The sequence below is a fragment of the Canis lupus genome, chromosome 7 (genome assembly GCF_003254725.2).
Source record: "Canis lupus dingo isolate Sandy chromosome 7, ASM325472v2, whole genome shotgun sequence".
NCBI lineage: Eukaryota > Metazoa > Chordata > Mammalia > Carnivora > Canidae > Canis > Canis lupus.
In genome coordinates, this window is record NC_064249.1 from 14,624,099 (window position 1) to 14,644,174 (window position 20,076).

The 20,076-nt window shown below is 47.1% G+C and overlaps 1 protein-coding gene across 9 annotated transcripts in view; it reads left to right on the top strand.

The window, feature by feature from the left end:
* The window catches only part of CACNA1E (calcium voltage-gated channel subunit alpha1 E), a 388,038-nt gene that overhangs the window by 60,110 nt on the left and 307,852 nt on the right, over positions 1-20,076 (top strand). For 8 of the 9 annotated variants that reach the window (XM_049112123.1, XM_049112118.1, XM_049112121.1 and 5 more), the window contains exon 2: positions 17,057-17,322. In XM_049112123.1, coding sequence (XP_048968080.1) covers positions 17,057-17,322 — 266 coding nt within the window. Of the gene's footprint in view, positions 1-16,176; positions 16,306-17,056; positions 17,323-20,076 lie in introns of those variants that run through there. The other variant, XM_049112122.1, reaches the window with a different exon arrangement.

Here is a 20,076-nt window from a genome sequence, read left to right on the forward strand (position 1 = left end):
AAGAGTTAACTTACCTGTTGCCTTTAATTTCAATGAATACATTTTTTGTTACAAGAAATTGTATTTGCTACTTAATATTTTTCATTGTATCCTATTTCCTTATGTACATTTTCTATTATTTCAAGCTTAGTGCTCTAATTCTCTTGTTTATTGTATCAACTAACTTTTCTTTACAGTGAATTGTTTCCTTACATGATGAAAAAGTTTTGATTGCAAACTCATGTCTAGTGATGCTTATTTTTCCTATGGGAAAATATAGTCAGTGTTGTGAGAGTAGCCTCATAGAATGTTTCTGTTTGTTCTCTTACTTCACCCTGGGAAGTTATAGGGACTAGTTTTCACATTATTTTTGGGCTTGAGGGTTTCTAAACCCTCCTGAACACATAATGTGAATTCAGCTTGTAAATCCATAGAACATGCAATCTTGGGTTTTGATTTCTCAGGGTTTTGCTTTTCATTCACTCAGATATAAGTTTCCTCATTATCTTCTTTTGCTGCAGAGTTCATTTTTCTGCAGTTCATTGTTTAATTCAGAGTATAGTCTTTCAAGTGTTCCAGCTTAATGCAGAGTTTTAATTTTCACTTCTGTTCACAAACACTCCTAAGATTTTATCTCTTGCTTTTGAATGGGCATTAAAACCCATCCATTAATTCCTCTAGCTTGCCAGAACTAATCGTTGTCTATGGGATAGCTGCAGTGTTAGTCCACATACTTACTTTTATGTTTTTTTTTTTAAATTTCTTCCTGGGAGTTTCATATTTTGCAAGTCTAGCAATGTATATTTTAAAATCTATTTGAAAATGCAGTCCTTGAGGAGGGCACTTGATGAAATGAGCACTGAATGTTATACTATATGCTGGCAAATCAAACTTCAATAAAAACAAATGGAAAAAAAGAAAATGCAGTCCTATACTTTATCTAGTTTTCTAGAAATTTGTAGCAGGAGGTTTCTCTTATTCTGCCATCTTGCTAGTATTAGATCCTTGAATGTCTCTTTCAAAGAGAATACTCTAAAATAGGAAAAGCTAAGATATTTCCTGGGGGATGCACAAAATCCTCTAGGACTTGTAAGTATGATGTTCCTAATGGAGAGGTTAGTCAGAGTGCTGGACTGAGCATGAGGGAAGGCTTGAGGAAGGAGGTTGTGGAAAAAGAGCAGTGCATTAATGGACAGTTATTTTATGCCACCTTAGATGTTGCATAAGTACTTAGCTAAGCAATTCACTTAGAAAAGTGATGATTGATTAGTCCTTCCAACAGCTCCTAAAAATAGCTTGCCTGAAATGATTGGGTCTTTTTAGGAAATTCAAGATCAGAATATGGAAACAGAAGATGATCCTCAAGTTCTAGTGAAGACAAATTCTAGAAGCAAAGTGGGGACCACAGAGGATTTTGGTAAAAGAAGGTTTTTACAATATAGAAGGAGAAGTAAACTAAAGGAGAAGCAGGGGGTAAAGGGTGTAAATAATTGAGTTGAAAACATGAGTGTAGGAGTTTTACCTGAAGACAAAGCTGATTTGAGGGGGAGAACCTATTCTCAGTGAGGCCTTGTGACCACATTTTTTAGTATCCAAAGAATCAGGAAAAAAGCTGCTTGTCTGAGGTCCCGTTGCTGAGCCTTAAGCAGATGATGTTGGGTTGTGATCACTCTTGTATTTTTGGCCTGAGTTTTTCCTTCAGCCTCTGCTAAGAATATGTCTCTTTTATACTGAGCTGTGGAACCCCATGTAGGGCTATGAGGCCTTAGAAAACCAGAGGTGCCATTCCAAGTTCACTCCAGCTCCCAAAGGCTGTGTCTTACCAGATAGAAGGCATAGAAGAGAAGGTAGTGATGAGCCCTGGGTGTTATGTTATATGTTGGCAAATTGAATTTAAATTAAAAAAAAAAGAGAGAGAAGGGAAGGTAGTGCATGGTCTGGCCAGAGCAGTCCCCTGGAAGTTCCTACATTCTTCGTGAGATTACTGATGAATTGTATGATCTTGAGCAACTCAGTTAGTTATTCTGCACCAGTGGTCTCGACCAGGGGCATTTTTTTGTTCCCTTAAAGGACATTTGGCAATATGGAAACATTTTTGATTGTCACAAGTAGGGGGTGCATCTGGCATCTAGTGGTAAAAGGCCAGGAATGCTGCTAGATATCCTTCAGTGCATAGGACAGCCCACCATTGCAAAGAATTATTTGATTCAGAAACTTCAATAGTCCTGAGATTGAGAAACCCTGATCCACGTGTCTTTTCTTATCTATAAAATGCAGGGGTTAGAAGAGGAGGTTGATATGTGTGTAGCTGGATTAGGTAGGCTCAATATCCAAATTACCTGTCTATCTAACACAGAACACTTCTGCTCACATCACATCCACAGAAACATGAATCAAATGAAATGAGTTAAAAACAATCCCACCCTTTTCTACCAAAGAACAAAATCTTGTACTCCAAATGCTGTGAGCTTTGCAAGTTCACAGTGACCACTACATTTGCCTCCATGCCCTGGGTCATTCATCTTATCATGTTATGTTTGCAAATTGCACTTATACTTGTGAGGAAAGGGTTGAGAACCATCTTCTTTAAGCTGAACTGGTTGTCTTTAGAACAGGTTTATCACTTCTAGCTTTTCCCCGCATAAATTTCCCAATCCGGTGCAGGTCCTAAGACATCCATATCCTGTTTATATCTATTCGGCTTTGTATATAGTTATCATTCATTCATTCATTCATTCTGTAAACATGTATTCAGTACCCATAGTGCACAGACCTTGGTTGCTGTGGAGAGCATAAGGATATATATATAAGTCAAGCTCCTCACACTGAGGTGGAGGAGAAGAGATCCATACCCCAAAGTAGCTGAGGTAGTGGGGGCATAAAGCACCAGAGTTTCTTTAAGAGAGAGTTCATGTTTGTTGTATGATCACAAAATGCTTTATAAAAGAGATACTGTATGAACTGGGCTTTTAATTCTATCTAAGTGTTTTTTCTTTACTTCCCTCTTTTTTTTTTTTTTTGGAGAGATAGAGAGCACATGAACTGAGTGAGGGGGAGGGGCAAAGAGGGAGAGGGAGAGAGAATAATCTTAAGCAAGCTGGACACCCATCGTGGAGCCTGAAGCGGGGCTCAATCTCTCAACACTAAGATCATGACCCGAGCCAAAATCAAGAGTTGGAGGCTTAACTGACTGAGCCACCCAGGCAACCGAAGTCTATCTAGTTTTATGACAGGTGGATATGGGAGGGGGAGGGGAGGGAGACAGAAGGAGACATGAAATGCAGAAGGATTACTTCAAGGTACATTCGTAGAATGGTGAGCAGTCCTGCAGTGTTCATTGAAGCAGGCAGTGTGTACTGCAAAGTGCTGAGATATCGCTGGGAACATAGGGTGGAGCATTTTGTTCACTCCTGGTCCTTAAAATAAGGACTTAGATTGGATGACATTTAAGTTTGCTTTTAACCCTAAGATTAGAAGATTATAAGATCTCCTGATTATTATAGTGATCTTTGATAGGCATTAGGAAAGTCTTTATTCAATAAATACATTTATTTAATGACCTTTCACCAGGCAATACAACAATGAATATGCTCCCAAATTTTATTACACTGAAGGGTTAGACCACGTTCAGAGTTGGGCTATGCAACCAACTGTTGAAGCAGGTAGGACCTGGAAGAGAAAGAAGGCTCAGGACACCCTTCTCTTCTGAGGAGAAGGAGGCATAAAGTCCTGAATTTGCAAATGGAAAAGAAAGGAAGATTATGAAAGTGGAATAAAGAAAATAAAATCGACAGGGCGTGAGGGATGGTGGCTGTGGGAAGAGGGCAGGAGGAAGAATCAAAGATGCATCCAAAGTTTTGTTCCTGAGTAACAGGGAGTCTGTGATGCTGCAAAGAGAATGAGAGACCCGTGAAGGTGCTAGTTTGGAGGGAAGGAACATGTGTTTTTAAACCAGCTAATTGATTCAGGTTGTCCAGGTGGGGGAGCGCATTTGGGCAGTGGTGAATGTGGTACCTGGCTTTAAAAAGAATAGGCCCAAAGAGAAAGATTTGGGCACCTCTCAGATATTAGCTTTAGCTGCAGCCATCCAGATGGACAAGATCACCCGGAGAGAGTTTTTATACTTAGAGAAAAGGTAGAAACAGGTTCTGAGGATTGCATACATTTAGGAGGTGGAAGAAGAAAAGGTGAAGAAGAAGATGAAGGGGCAGTTAGGGAGGTGGGGATAGAAAATAGATTGGAAATGCTCCTGAGGGGGAAGCAGGGAGGAAGGGAAGCCAAGTCCTGCTGAGTCCGGATGCAGCAGAATGTGTACACACCCTAATAGCCTCCAGGGAAACAGACTCTGGTTTTAAAAATCCCTTGGATGCATTTAGCTGTAAAAGTGTTGAGCCACCTGATCATTTTATCACTTCTTGATGCCTCAGCCAGAGGGTGAGGAGGGAGAGGGAGAGGAGGAGGTTCTCCAGTGACTCATCCTTCATGTGTGTTAGGAGTTTTGGTTAAAAGGTTTGCTGCAAGACAAAGCTGCTTGACTTCTTTTATAATAGATTCCTGGAGCACTGTGGCAACCATAGGACTTTAGAAGCTATAGCTTTTGCCCCTGAGAAGTATGCCACCAGGGGGAAGACATTGGAGGACTGTCCAGGATTGAGTTTATCTGTGCCATCCTGGATGGTCAAGCGGCTGCACTGGGGTTTGTAGCTCATGCAAAGCCTATGGTTTCCAGGTAAAGGGATTTTTCATCTTTTCATGTGCGGCTGTGGAAGGGACTCTCTGGCCAGGGCTTGATCCTTACTGACTCCGGAATGACTCTCTGCTCTTCCACCATGAGCCCATGCAGACATCCCTGTCTAGTCTCAGGGTCCAGGCCATACTTTGTCCTTCAGCTTGTCTCTTGTGAGGAGGTGTAGTTGTAGGATGCAACCTCTGGCCTTAGGGAGAACCAGGCTCCAGGTCTAGCTGTGCCACTTACTCGCTGTGTGATCTTGGTTTAGCGATTTCGTTTCTCTGATCCCAGTTGCCTCAGCTGAAAAGTGACTGAAGCTAAACATACCTACCTACCTTATAGGATTCTTGTGCAGATCAAATGAGGTAACATGTACACAGTGCTTTGTACAAGTGTAACACAAGTGTGCCCCACAAGCATTAGTTGTTGTTTCTGTTTGGGAACTCTTTTATTTTTCTGTTGAACTATTTTCAGAATTCTTTTCCCTTTCTCCCCGTGTTTCCCACCTTTTATACAAGTATTTAATTTGAGGAAAATTGATGCCTAACACCCATTAGCCAGCTCCTGTCTGGAGACCTATGAAGGGTCTTGAGTGCTTTGATTGTTCTGGTCTAATTTCCTTTTGCAAACAGGGAGCTGTCTTTTGACATCACCTATAATGCCTGGTGTCTGCCCCTGTAAATATAACAATGATACCACCCATGGTGGTATGACAATCTAAGTTTACAAAGCATTTTCACACACACAGTCTTCACAATCTCAACATCGTTTGGGAAGCTGGGTCTTTCACCCCAGCAAGCTGGTGGCTGTCACTGGGTTTGAGGTGCACGTGTGTGTGAGGGCACGCATGCGCATGAGCGCACGCTTGAAGGATTGCTTCTTTTCTTTTAACACAAAGAGCTAAAGTTTCAAAGCAGGTGGGGTGTGGGTTAAACACTGTTCTAAATGGCAGGCCTGCTGTTCGTGGGGAGGGAAAGTGGCCTGAAAGTTTAAAAATAACCCGAACATTATAGACTCCTGTGAATTCTACAGCCCGGAGCACTGTGAGTCTGTGGGTGTCTTACCTGCTGGAGTGCAGGCAGGAAAACAAGTTGAGAGGCAGGAGGATTTAAATCTGCTGAATCCTTTAGTGGCATGCGTTGGCAGCAGCAGTTTTCATAGAAAAAATGAAAACCATACCTATTAATCAGGATCGATATTCCTGAATGGTAGGAAGAGTGCCACCCTTGGGTTTGCTGAACACAGAACACTGGCTAATATTTGGGCCTGCAGCAGAGCAAACCCTCCTTTTCTGCTGCTGAACACCATCTCTCCTCTTTTTCTTCCCTCCCTTACTGACCCCTCCAGAGTTTGGCTGATAGCTTTCCCAGATTGCTGCCTGAGACTGACCCACCAGGGAGCTTAGGCCCTGGGGCATTTTGGGTAGATTTGGCCATTCATTGAAAAACAAGCAAATGGTGTGTAAAACCATGTTCATCATGAGTAAATTGTGTACAATAATATACCCTTTGGATTTTAAGCAGTTTTGAAAAGCTTAAACAGTTTTTGAAGTAAGACTCGGTTCTCCTTGGCATGGCCCGTGCTGCTCTGGGACATTGCAATGTGGGACTGCAGGTCGGACTAATAACACCAGCACATATTGGAACATGGTGCACTTGGGAATCTGTTGTCCCAGTTGGTCTATCAATAGGCTCCTGAGATTCAGAGGGCAGGCATTACTGCTGGGATTTTTGCACATGCAGTCATAAACCCAGCCAGGACTGTGGGGCAAGTCTTGTCTCACGTGCTCTCCTGACTCACTTATCCTGAGACCCCCCCGGCACCTGCTGTGTAATGTCTGGACATTTTCTTACATCTTGGAACTGTAGCATGAAATAAAGTAACTAGCCCAAGTCTCTATTAATTGTATCAATGAGAAGCCCTGCACTGTGGTGGTTAAGATAATGGATTTTGGAGTCGAATAGACCTATGGTTGACTTTCTGCTATGTCATTTACCACCTATCCAACCTTGAGGAAAATTATTTAGTTTCTTTCAATTTTGCTTTTCTTATCTGCGGAATGTTGATTATAATAGTACTTACCACACGGGATTATTCTCAGAAATAAGGAAAGTAAAGGGCTTAGTGCAGTGCCTTATTATTAAATAATAAGTATTTAATACCCAATTATAATTAATATTATTAATGAAGTTGAAATTGCCTATACTTTTCTATGTAATTATTATTTGCTTGATGCATGTCCATTTTTCCTCTTTTTTTTTTTTAATAGTCCTGGAATTTACAATGTCAAGCCATGACCTACTGGAAAATAGGGACGATTTTAACAAAAGAAAAATAGTATAATAGGAAGCTTTGGGTTATTATATTAATAATGCTTGACTGCTTCACATCTGGCAGAAGTTTTCTGCAGACTGTGACTGAGTGATGGAGGATTACGTAAAAAAAATCAAGAACAAGTATCTAAGGGAAAGAGCTATATTATGAGTGCATCTGTGTGTGCTTATGTCCAAGGAGTTGGCTTGTTAAAGGTCTTAGGAGTATTTTGGAAATCTTATCTTTTGATTGAGAATTACATTTCCACCTCTCTCATTTTTAAATGGCACATTAGGAATATTTAGAAATCTTCAAAGGATTCTGTAGTTCTTCCCATTTAAATATAATGTATTCGGCCTGTCTGAAAGCTCCCAACAGCATGGGAAGATTACTTTATATGTTTATACAGTTGGCTGGCAGAACTTGAGATCAGATCAGAGTTGAGTGTGTGTCTTAGCACATAGGCAAAAGTGTGTGTGTGTCTCTTCCACTGTAATTCTTTATAAGGGAAATAAGCCTGATGATGACATTTGTCTTTTCATAGAGAGAAGAGATAGAACCAGTTTAAGACTATAGTTCATTTTTTTTGAAGCAGAAGTTTATTCTTCTATGTTTTATATTCAATGGAAAGAGATCTGATAATATTCTTTCTGTGGGGGTCTGAATGTCTTTTTTTAATAGGTGATTCCCCAAATCTTATTACAACCATATTTTCAAAAAGCAGAATATATTCCTCATAAGGGAATGAACCCTGTATTTTGATTATTGATAAAATGAGGGTGGGGTTGTTATTGTGCTGGTAAAGATCCTGAGTTAGAGTCAGCTGATCTCCTACAGGAGAGGAAGGCATCATTTCTTGGTATCAAGGGGAGGATGAACATTTAACCCAGAGAAAAACAGCTGGAAACAGGTGAAAACAGAGCAGAGACTCAGAGTTAGGGCCAGAATATGTTAGGGGAAAGGCAACCCCTCAGACAGGAAACCAGCTAACCAGTTAATGCTGAAACTCTTTTTTGCCAAAAAGAGTTGCAGGAGACTCAATGATTCATTCATTGATGATATATTTAGTAAAGGCCTGCAATGAGTATAACATGATGCAGGCATCTAGGTAACGCAGTGAAGGGGAAGATATGTCCTTTACACTTGAGAAGCTTACACCATAGTGAAGAAGACAAGGCATATATGATTGAAAAATTAAATAGGAATTTAGTGGTAAAGTTTTACCCATCAACAATGAGAGTAAGTAAACAAGGTACTATATGAATGAAACGAAGTTCTGTGAGTTTATAGGAGGTAGATATCACAGATAGAATTGGAGAGGTTATGGAAGGCTTCATGAAGGAGGCAGAATTGAACCAGACCACACCTTGAAGGATACCTTGGAGTTGGAGAAGCAGAAAAGAGGAAGGATGTTCTTGGGTCAGTCTGAATCAGGTGCTCTGAAGCAAGAGTTTTGAGGCAGGAGTGGCCATGATATGTTATAACTTTGTTGATACTATGGTACATGGGAGGATGGTGTTGGAACGGTAGGTTGAACGCAAATTGTCTTGAACTGTCAGGCTAAGGAATTTGGCCATTTTTCAGGCAACAAGGAACCACTGAAGTTAAGTGATTGACAGGGAGAATGATGTCACTTCAGTAGGAACTAGAATTTTTTGAAGGGGAGCATGTTTCGAAGGAATTACAATGAATTCACTTTTAAACACGTTGAATTTGAGATGTCGGACAGTCCATATGGACATACCAGTTTCCTTAAATGGGCATTTGGATCTGGAAAAGAGGTGGAAAAGGAAGGCTGAGACTAGGTGTGGAAGCAGAGGGGATAGTTGGGAGTGTGGGTAAGGATTTGACCCTGAAAGGAAAGATGTCAGAGAAGATGCAGGGATTAAGAACAGCCCTATGGGGGTACTCCCACAATAAAGAGGGGAATAAAAGGAGCAAGAGAAGGAAAAAGACAGTGAGAACCTGGGAGGTGGGATGTTAAGAGAGGGAAACTCTGAGAAGGAGGGGAGGTCAGTGTGCCAGATGCTGCAGAGCAGTCAAGGAAAAAAAGAGGGGGGTGCAGAAACAAGGGTCATTAGAGGCCAGTGGAGGTCTTAGTGCAGTTTTAGGGGAGTGGAAGGGGCAGAACCAGCACATGGCCTGCCCAGGTGCACGTTTCAAAACTGGCCTTAAGTCCATATCATATGGGAATGCCTTATTCACTCTGATTATTTTATACCAGGTGGGTGTAACCAGCTGCTCAGTGTAGGAGAGAGTGGGAGAGAAAGGGTGTGGTGATGGACAGGTGGTGGCTTAATCTGCTGATGATTCCAACCCGAAGAGTCCTGTAAGAGGCAAGACTGGTGGGTGTGGTGGAATTGAGTTCCCTTCTCTGGGCCTTTAGGGTTCCTCTAGGCTTTGTTTCAGCTATGAGCTGCTTTTCCTGCTAGTGAGATGGGATACTGTCTTTAAGAGTGAAGTGTGGGGAAGGGATTAAGACCAGCAAGTTCAGGTTATAGCTCAGGCGCCTTCTCATCCTGGGCACTGCCTCCTTTGCTCTAGCACCTGACATCATGCCTGACACAGGGAAGGTGTTCATTTTATGTTTGCTGAATGAATGAATCAGACTGAACCACCCAGGCTGAGCAAGCTTTACAATGTGTGGGCTGTATTTTGTTTTCTGAGTCAAGAGGCCAAGGGGGCGGATGGATGGGCGTGCTTCCGCCGGTTGTTCTCACCCTTAGATACCAATGCATCCTCCACTCACCCCAAGCGGTCAGAGCTGGTGCTCTGCAGAGTCGTCCTGCTGCACTTTGTCTTTTTAAAAAATTAATTAATTAATTATTTTTACATTTTTAAAATTTAAATTCAATTTGCCAACATGTAGTAACACCCAGTGCTCATCCCATCAAGTGCCCTCCTCAGTGCCCGTCACCCAGTTACCCCATCCCATCACCCAACTCCCCATCCGCAACCCTTTGTTTCCCAGAGTTAGGAGTCTCTCATGGTTTGTCACCCTCTCTAATTTTTCTCACTCAGTTCCCTCCTTTCCCTTATAATCCCTTTCACTATTTCTTATATTCCACATATAAGTGAAACCATATGATGATTGTCCTTCTCTGATTGACTTATTTCACTCAGCATAATACCCTCCAGTTCCATCCACGTGCACTTTGCCTTGATCAGGACGCAAGGCTGGGCCCAGAGGATGGGTGTTGAGGTTCACTAAAGGGGCAAGGATCCTTGGACATCTGGGGCTAAACATTGAAGCTCCAAAAGGACTTTCCCAATAAGGGTTAATGTTTGTTAGGTTGAATATATTTCACTTTTGTCCAGGCTGAAAGTGACTTTATCTTAGGGTGGAGAAAAAGGACTCAAGTATAATACTAACATTTTTATGATCCTAGATTCACTGAAACAATAAACATACTGACTGGTTAATCAGTTCCATGCATGTGACGTTCCCTCCACAGCTCAGGCGTTCTTGTTCCATGCTACCGTTCCACATTGCTTCTCCCCACCTCCAGTGATATGTCTTTCAAAGGATCTCCCCTATTCTTTCCTTTTCCTGCCTGCGTCCAGCCAGAGGTGTATCTCCCTTCTCTGTTCTCACTCTCATTGTACACACTGCTATGGCGCACACATTACATTCTGCCTTGTGTAGAGCCCTTCCCCTCTCTTCAGATGTAAGCTCTCAAAGGCGTTGACCATGTCTAATTTATCCTTGAGCCTCAGAATCTCGAGAAAAATGCCTGGCACATTAAAGGGGTTTAATAAGTATTCGTGAAATGGGCTTATGTATGAATGAATAAGTAAACACGTAGCTCTACCAGGTACCAAGGTCTTTGGGCTCTTTGGAACTGTGGTCTCTAATGTTTTTCCTTCTTCTCTCTTTTCCCCTATTTATCTCTCTGATCAAGTCCCAGGCACTTATATTTCTCTGCTCCTCTCTCCACCCCATACACACCAAAGTCATCCCCGGGCTGCACTTCTGCAGTCTGCTCCCAGAAACAGAAAGCTGCTAGATGCATGGTTTGCTCCGTGTTACTGTGGCCACAGCTACCACTGCTGAAATGTATTTAACAGATACATACATAGCACTTGTGTGCCAGGTACTCCTCTAAGAGCTTTACACAAATTAACTTAATCTTCATGAAAGCCCTGAGACAGGTGGCATGCTTTCTTAGAAATTTAACCCTTTGGGAGGATTTCTAGCTCAGGTTCATGCCTCGCCTCTCCAAGGTCCAAGATCCTGCCTATAACTGGACTCTCAAGCAAGGAAAGAATTATTTTGACATACAGTGTATTAATAGTAGCTACAGATTGTAAAGAGTCCTGAACTTATTATCAGGAAATCCAGCTCTGCTGTTTCCTACCTCTATGCCCTTGGACAAATTCTTGACCCTTTGTGCCTCAGATAATAGAATATGCCTCACAGTCCTGCAGCAAAGATGCAGTGAGATAACATTATCACAGTTGGCACCCAGGGACTATTGAGTTGTCATAAATGAATGGTTTTTAAAACATTTTTTAAGCGAAATTTGCACATCTATAGTTAGCTGGTAGAGTGTTAGAGCTGTGGGGTTTCTCAGGCATAGGTTTGAGAAATGCTGCTTCTAGGGATGGACATTACATAAGGATGTAAAGTTATGTTTCACCCAAGTAAGGGCTGTAAGGTATTGTGGAAGCCACCAGATTCCTAAGATGTCTGCGTTGCCATAATGCTCCTCTGCTCTGCAATGAATTTGCACATGGTCGCCTGCCAACTTTTTTCTTAAGAACCCACTCCCAAATCCTCTCTGCATTATGTTCCTCAGAGTACTGCTTTGCATAAGAGTCTATTTCTTGGAAAAGCTCAACAGGGGGAAAATAGAACAAAAGGGGCTCTGATAGCTTAACCATAAACTATCTGAGTGTAACTGGCAGTGGGGGAGGAAGGAATGAGGAAGCCAGGCTGGTGGGAGGGGCACATGCTTTTTGGATGAGGCTAGATTTGCAGACTCTGCAGTGATGGGCTGAAATCTCACGCGAAGATGGCCCAAGGCCTGACAGATCTTGGAGGAGCTTTATGAATGAGGGGAATAGGATAAGTACTTCTCCACTCATGCTGCTCATGATTATCCATGTTAGTACAAACTCCCAAGGCCTTCCTGGTCTGGGAGAGTTCAGCCCACTGGTTTCATTCCTTTTCCAAAGGAGACTCGAGATACTCTCTACAAGTCGCCTTCCCTCTTGTTTGGATTTTGGATGGTACACTGGAGTTGAGGGGCTACAGGGTGAAAGCTTTCATATTAAACCATCTATATGGGATTAATCTAGGAAAGTTTTTCACTTGCTTTCTCAGATCTTTTTGGGATTCGAGTTTGCAGGTCACTGGTTTCAGAAAAATATGCATGCAGAAAAACATTTGGTTGCTCCACGTTAACCATGTGTGTATATGTGTGTGCACACATGTATACTTGCAGCATGTTGACCTCGTGTCCAGTGTGTGGGGCTGTACTTTCCAAGTACTGTGATATGGGATGGTTGCATTGTGGTAAAATTTGGAGCTTGGACCTCAACAAAGTCCCACAGAGGGGTAGAGGGCTGGGGTTCTAAGTTCAGAGAGAGGTGTGCTAAGGGTGCTGGGCTGCCAGGTGCTAGGCTCACAGCGATGTGCTCACAAATGACCAGTAGATGGTGCTCGAACAACAGGGAAATATGGCTACCGTCCCTCCGCGGGCTGGAAAGGGATTTTAGGAAACCGGTTTCCAGTCAGTTCCGACCAAATGCTGATTTTCTACATTTCCATATGTGGGTCTTTAAGAAGACATTGGAAGGAGGGACATGGGAAGGAAAATAGGCACCAGGTTCCCTTATAAAGAACATTATGGCAATGACCTGACCTCAGGTTTTTTTCTATGGATTCCACTGGATCTTAAGGGCAGTACATGCGTTCCTAGGCTAGCATCTTCCCAGCAAGGCCCCAGGACAGGAGCATGTGGCTACTGATCCAATTCAATTTGAGGATGGGAAGCATAGAATTCCCATGGGCTTAGTGTGATTGAATAGTTTCTTCTCATGACAATGAATGCTTTGGAATTATACTATTACCATCCACAAGAGATTAGACTAGATGTTAGAAAGAGCCATAAAGTAGAAGTCCAAAGATGTGTTAAAGCCCAGGGAAAATTACTTAAGGTTTCTGAAACTCTGGTAATTTGTCCACCAAATCAGGGTCATAATACGTGGGTTGCCAGGCTGATCTCCGAGATTTGTTGTGAGGCTTATGTAACCTGAAAACTATTAAACACACATAAAATATGTTTAGCCATTGAAATTCTAGCTCTCTGGGAGCTAGGCGAATGGGGGCATTGGAGACGTTCATAGATCTCAAAGGTCTGAGGAGGTGTGACTGTGGGGTGGATAGTGGTGGTGGTGGTGGTGGTGGTGGTAGAGTATGAGAGTATGCCTCCCTCCCACCATTACTGCCCTTAGGTCAAGTCCATTCCTAAAGACTTTTAGGCCAGCATGTTTGCTTCTTTCCCCTATACCCCTCTCCCCCCGCAATGAAGTCCCCATTTATAACTTCCCTGCAGAGGTGTTCATACTCCAGCATAGTCAACATTATTCCCAACCCATGCATTTGTGATCCTATCTTCTCAGAAGGCAGGGAGGCAAGTGCCAACTTCACTGGGTCTTCACATTTCCAACTATAGTATTCTGTCTTGGGAACCTAGGTCTCTAAAGAATTATAGCAGCCACAGGGAACCCAGGACATTGTTGAGAGAGGAAAAGGAATTAGTACCGCCTCTCTGCTGAGTGGGTAACATTGAAGAACCAGATCTGGAGGCTCCAGGTCTTCTAAGAACCTCTTCTAGGAGGTAAAGCTTAGAGAGCGCTGCTTCCTCTGAGCATGAACAGACAGGCATACCACCCTGAAGCCTGCTAAGGCCAGGACCCAGAGAAAAGAGGTGAAGTTGTAATGTGAGGATGAGGTCTAGCAAGCATTCTGGCCAGTAGGGCTATAGAACCTTATTTATTTATTTATTTATTTATTTATTTATTTATTTATTTAGATTCAAGAAAAGGACACATTTTTTTTGAGGGGGGGTCATCTATTTTGTCCATTATCATATCCTCAGTGCCAACAGTACCTGGTACTCAAAAATATTTATCAGATGATTGATTTGAATGAATTTTGTGCTATGGATTCACGGCCCTGCCTGAAAGCATGGGTTTGACCACTTCTGAAAGCCCTTTCTCATCTGCAGCTTACAGGGTTACTGAGACAGCCACTTGTGACCGTTGTGCATGACTAAACCGTCTGATGGTTTGTGGTTCACAGCACCACTTCCCCCTTTCACTTCTGACTAGGTCTCCAGAAAGAATGGTGCCCTCCAGTGAAGGCTGGGAGAGTGCAGTGTAAGGCAGTAACGTGAAATCAAAATATCATTAGAATGTACACACCTTGAATAGTAAATCTGGCCTGAAATGGGCTACCCTGAATCAAAAGGTCAGCACGCTGTCCCAAGGGCAGCACTGACACCATTCCTTTGGATTTCCAGTACCCCGGGACTGTCCCTTCACACATATAGTCACCTATGTTCTCACAGAGACCTATGTCAATGCGCCCATGGCCTGGCCACACATAGACACACACACATAGGTACACGTGTGCCTCTCCCTTGGATGTCATCACCCTTCCCATCAGTCTGTTTCACTCACCGGGACACTGCCTTTCATACACATGAAGCCACACTCACCCACGGATTCCAACCTCTGGGTTTTGGTCAGCCTCTTTGTTTCCTTCATCAGCCTCCCCTCCCCTTCTCTGGCATTGCTCAGGTGGCGAGGATGTGGATAGAGCTGGGTGTGTTTTGAGGCTGAGGTTGCAAAAAGGAGATCAAAGTGTGTTCCAGCCAGTGTAGACATGGAAGGAGACAACTGGTCCTGTGCTCAATTCAAACCAGAGTCTACCTGTGGAGAAGGGCTTGGTTGCTAAACCTAGGGACTCTTTCTCAGGGTCTTGGAGCCCACCTTTCCCACTTACGCAGCTCAGATACTGTTTTATTCTTCCTTTAATGAGGTGGGTTTGAGGAAGTCAGCGGAGCTGACCTGTGGGTAAAAGTAGGGGTGGGTGGATCCCCCTGATTGTTAAGACTTTGAGAAAGGTAGTGTTAGCCCCAAACTCGCCACCGATGGCCCCAATAACCGGACCAGTCTTCCAGAAATGGATGCGCAGGGCTCCGCTGAAACGGAACCCAAGAGGCCTCCCCAGATCGCCTTTGCAGGGGGAGGCCAGAAGCTCCCAAGGGGAGCCGGCACCGACAGCAGAGCGCGGAGCCCCCAGAGGTCCTAGCGTGCCTCCCCGGGCCCGCGGGTTGCCGAGTGGGGCGCTGGGGAGAGGGTGCTGTCTTCTCCGCTGCTCCCCGGGCAGCGCTCCTTGGAGACTGGGAGGCGAGGAGGAGCAGCGCGGGGGCCCCGGTGCGCGGCGCGCGGGGCGCCCAGGCTCCCACCGCCCTCCCGGGCGGGCACCGCGCGGGCCCGGCTCCCGCGGACGCCTCGGCGGGGACGGCAGGCGCGAGTGCGTGTGCGCGTGCGCGTGCGTGTGCGCCCCCGCCGGGCCTGGGCTCGGCGCTCCTGCGGGGACGGGGCCGCGCCGCCAGCTGCGCCCGCCTCCCTCCTCTCGCCGTCGCTCGGGGAGAGCGACTCTTGCTGGGCCGCTGCGGCGGCGGCCCGCTACCCGCTGGCTCAGCAGACCAATAGGCCGGACCAGCCTCGCTCCCCAGGCCCCCGCAGCCGCGGCGCGCCGGGGTCCTTCCGGCTCCATCCCCGCCCCTCCCGTCCCCGCCGGCCCCGCCCCCGCTCCTCCCGGCGCTCCGGCGCGCGCCTCGCTGCGCCTCTGCGCTCGGCTGGCTCGCCCCTCCGCGCCTTCCCCTCTCCTTCCTCCTCATCCCCCTCGGCTCCCCGGAGTGCGGCCGTCCGGGGGGCAGGAGAAAGCGAGCGGTTCAGGAGGAAGTTCGGCCCTTGGGCAACTCCCGGGCCAGGCCACCGCGGGCTCGCCTGCAACCTGTTCCTCCCTCGCCCCAGCGCCCGCCCGCCCGCCCGCTCCCGCTCCCGCTCCCGCTCCCGCTCCCGCTCCCGCTCCCGCCCTCGCCCCGGCGCAGCCGCGGATCGCTGTTGCATGCTGATCCGGGGAGGCGGCGGCGGCGGCGGCGAGCGCTCGGGCAGGATGCTGGCACTCGGGCTTCGCTGCTCTCTGGATGCTGCTCAACTTCTCTCCCAGCCGCAGGAGCTTTGAAGTCGTTTGTCCCTCTCCGGTTGGATTGACTTCTTATTTTGATATTTTGGGCGTTGCGGTTTGCGCAGGAACCTCAATATCGCTCTCCCCCCTCCCTCTCTGTCAACCTTTGGATGCGTCTGTGCTGGCAGATTTAAAGACCCAAGTCTTGGCTGTGGAATTTCTTAGATGGACTTGCCGGGGCTCGCGTTATAAAGCATGTCACCATAACCCGGTCCTTGTCTTTTTTTTTTTTTTTTTAAAGTTCTTTTGTTTTCATTTTTCTCTTCCTCCCCAACCCCCACCCCCAATAAATCACCAAACTGTTACCTAGCGGGCCGGTGCCTGCCTCTCTCCCAGAACTAGGTGGTGCGTCTGCCAGAAGAGGAGCTATGTTTGAAGAGCAGCCTACTCCACCCCTCTCCTCTTCAGTCCCCGAATGCCACCACACACTGGCATTTTGAAAAAAAAAATTGCCTCCAGAAACTGAGCACCCCCAAGCCCTCCCCCTGCTTTTTTTTTTTTTTTTTTTTCCTCCTTGAGGAATGGAGCTTCGCAGAGGTTGTATTTAGATTCAACAGTTCAGAGCGGCGGGGCTGCTGCTGCCGCTGCCGCCTCTTCCAAGAGCTCGCGAGGCTCCCCGGAGGCTCCCCGGAGGCTCCCCGGAGGCGGTGGTCCCCGGGCTCCGTCTGGATGCGGCTCTGAGTCTCCGTGTGTCTTTCTGCTTGTTGCTGTGTGCGGGTGTTGGGCCGCGATCACCTTTGTGTGTCTTCTGTCTGTTTAAACTTCAGGATGGCTCGCTTCGGGGAGGCGGTGGTCGGCAGGCCGGGGTCGGGCGATGGAGACTCGGACCAGAGCAGGAACCGGCAAGGAACCCCGGTGCCGGCCTCGGGCCCGGCGGCCGCCTACAAGCAGTCGAAAGCGCAGAGGGCGCGGACTATGGCTTTGTACAACCCCATTCCCGTCCGGCAGAACTGTTTCACCGTCAACAGATCCCTGTTCATCTTCGGAGAAGATAACATTGTCAGGAAATACGCCAAGAAGCTCATCGACTGGCCATATCCTTTCTTGCCCACCATAACTCCCCTCTCCCCCTTTGCGTTTCTTTGGGTAAGGGTGGAAATCTAGCTTGGAATTCATCCCCCATCCCTCTCCTGGTGCCAATTTGCCCCTTTGTTGGAAGTGCAGTCTTTACTTCCCTGTACCTAAGGGGCAAGCTTGGTGCTGTAGAGGCCAGTGTGGGCACTAGTGCTTTTCAAGGTAAGACTTTTGGTTTTTGATTTTTCCTATGTGGAAATCTCTAGCGTCCCTGGGTGCATGGTATTCCTGTGGCTGCCCATTTCTGGGCTGGGCTTTGTCTGATTCTCAGCACCCCCCCCCCCCCGGGCCCTTCATATAGAATGGGTTGCCCCTAATCTCACAATTTTCTTTCATACTCCCCTTTTCCTCTGTTAAAGCCACCCCCTCTGGCCCCCATCCCTACCAGCTGGGGAGACACCCGCACTATCTGCCTGTGGGGAAAGTCAAGGCTCCCTGAGGGACTTATCAGTTCAGAAGCTGTAAGAGTCTGGGCCAAAATCCTGTAGACAGACAAATGGATAAATAAAACAGCCATTTGGCTGGGGATCCAGCTAACTCTGGGGACTCAGTTTAAGTTCCAGTGTGAGTGGAGTGAATGAATGTGTCAGCGGAGGTAATCTCTAATGATACAGCCCAGACAGCTCAGAGTTGGAGTCCTCTTCTCAGCCAGAGAAGAACAGCTCATCGGAGCTCATGGTTTCCTTAGTCTGGGGTTGGGTGCTCCCCCCCCCTCCCCGCCTGCCTCTGAATGCGTGACCCAGCTGAGTGCTCTCCCAGTGCCCAAGATGCAGGTTAATCTGCTGGGCCTGAATTCTTCCGCTAAGGGCTTCAGCCACTGAGCCCAGAGGTGTGCAAGCAATCTGTCTCTCCCTGCCTCCAGGGGAACTGCTCTTCACAAAGAGCTGGTGGGGGCGTCTCTGACAGTGGCCGTGTCAGGGTGAACAGGCATGGAAGGAGCTTCTTTGCCGGTTTAATCAAGTGCACCAAATGCAGGCTGCTGATTAGGCATCTCGCTGCCTTGTTCTTCACTAAGAATTTGGGCATCTGGCAAGGTCTTTAGGAATTGCGGGTTGGTGGGGGTGGGGAGGGTGCTTGGTAGGAAGCAAGCCAGGGGGGTGGTGTTAATATGGGGGTAGGCTTGGAGACGTGGGACTTTGATGCTTGTGTTAAGAGATTTCTTGGGACGGATGCACCTGCAAAGGAGGCTCCTCCTCTTCTCTGTCCTCCTCTCTCCCCACCCCCACCCTCCAGGTGTGCAGCAGTGAGGCAGCTGGAGCTGCATTGGGTCTCTAGTATCAGTGAGGCACGTGGCTCGCTTCCCCCAGGGCCTGGGCATCTCCCTACTACCCCCCACCCCAGTCTCTGGCCTTCCCCTCCTTCCTCCCCTAGTTCCCTGCCTCAGCAGCACTGCGATTGGCTGGCGCTTGGTGCTTCTAGGCAGCACCCCTCATTAGAAACGGAGGAGCATCTCTAAGCAGATATTCTTCGGCTGCTGCTGCTGCTCAAATCCTCCCACAACCACCCCTGGCTGGGCTTCCTCTCTCCTCCTCTCTGCACTCTCCTTCTCCTTCCACCCTCCTTCCACCCCCACAGAGTGATTCGGGGTCATTCGGTCCCAGAGTTAAACGTCTCCAGGGTGGGGGTATCGGGGAGGAGGAAGGGTCCGGTCCCCGAAGTCCCGCCTGCCGGTGCGCTGCACAAAGCGGACACATCCCCTTATGTTGCGTGCTGCGGCTGCAGACCCTTCTCTAGGCAGATCTCTACTGATTTCCCCAGCGGGGCCGGCTCCCCCGCCGTCCGCCTTCTACAGTTCTCTAGAATTCCCCACCCTCCAGGTGCTGCTTTACTGTGCCCCTCTCTCAGGGGCATGTTTACTCAGACAGGCGCCCTTCAGTTTCCTGGCCTTAGACAAAGCCACCCGGCCGCGCCGCGGGTGGCACCGTGTGCCAGCAGCCATCGCTGGCACCTAGGACAGCGCCACTGGAACTCCCCAGGCGTCCGTGGCTCCGCCCGGCCGGGTTCAGCACCTCGGGCACCTCCGGCGGGGCCCGGGCTCCGGGGCTGGGAAACCAAGCAGGGTCCCTAGACCACGCGGCTGGTGCTATTCACGCTTTCTCTTCCGTTGCAAAGACACCGCCTTTCTACCAGGCGTTGCGAGCGAGCGTGCAAGGTGCGACAGCGGCTTTTACCCCGCCCTTCCCTCGTCTTGGGCCAAGATGGACCAGAGAGAGTCAAAGGAGAGAATAGCGAGTTGATTTCAGCAGCGGGACTCCGTGCCTTGGCTGACGGCCGGGTCCCAGTGGGCTCTTCTGTCCTCGTAGTTGGAAGTTTCGCAGTGGTTCTACAGCATGTAGGCTGTTCTAACAGTGTTCAGAGAACATCTGCTAAGGTGTGTAGAGGAGCCCGGTTGGAAAATTTAAAATGCACCACGTTTGCTTTTTCTCTCTTGGCTGTGCAACGTGACTGACAAATATATATATTCCCTCTGGTGGTGACATGTGGCAACATTGCGCTTCTGTGTGTCCTGCGTTTTCTCCAATACTGCATCTGAGAGCCTAGTCTCACTTTCCTGACGACCTAGACATCCAGCTTCGGGAAGTCTCTCCCTTTTTCTTATCGGCAGTCAGTGTGAGCAGTGGTTACCTGAAAACTTGGGAGCCAGGCTGCGTTCAAACCCCGTTCCTTTCACCGGCTCCGTGACCTTGAAAAGTTACTTCCTTACTTTGTGACT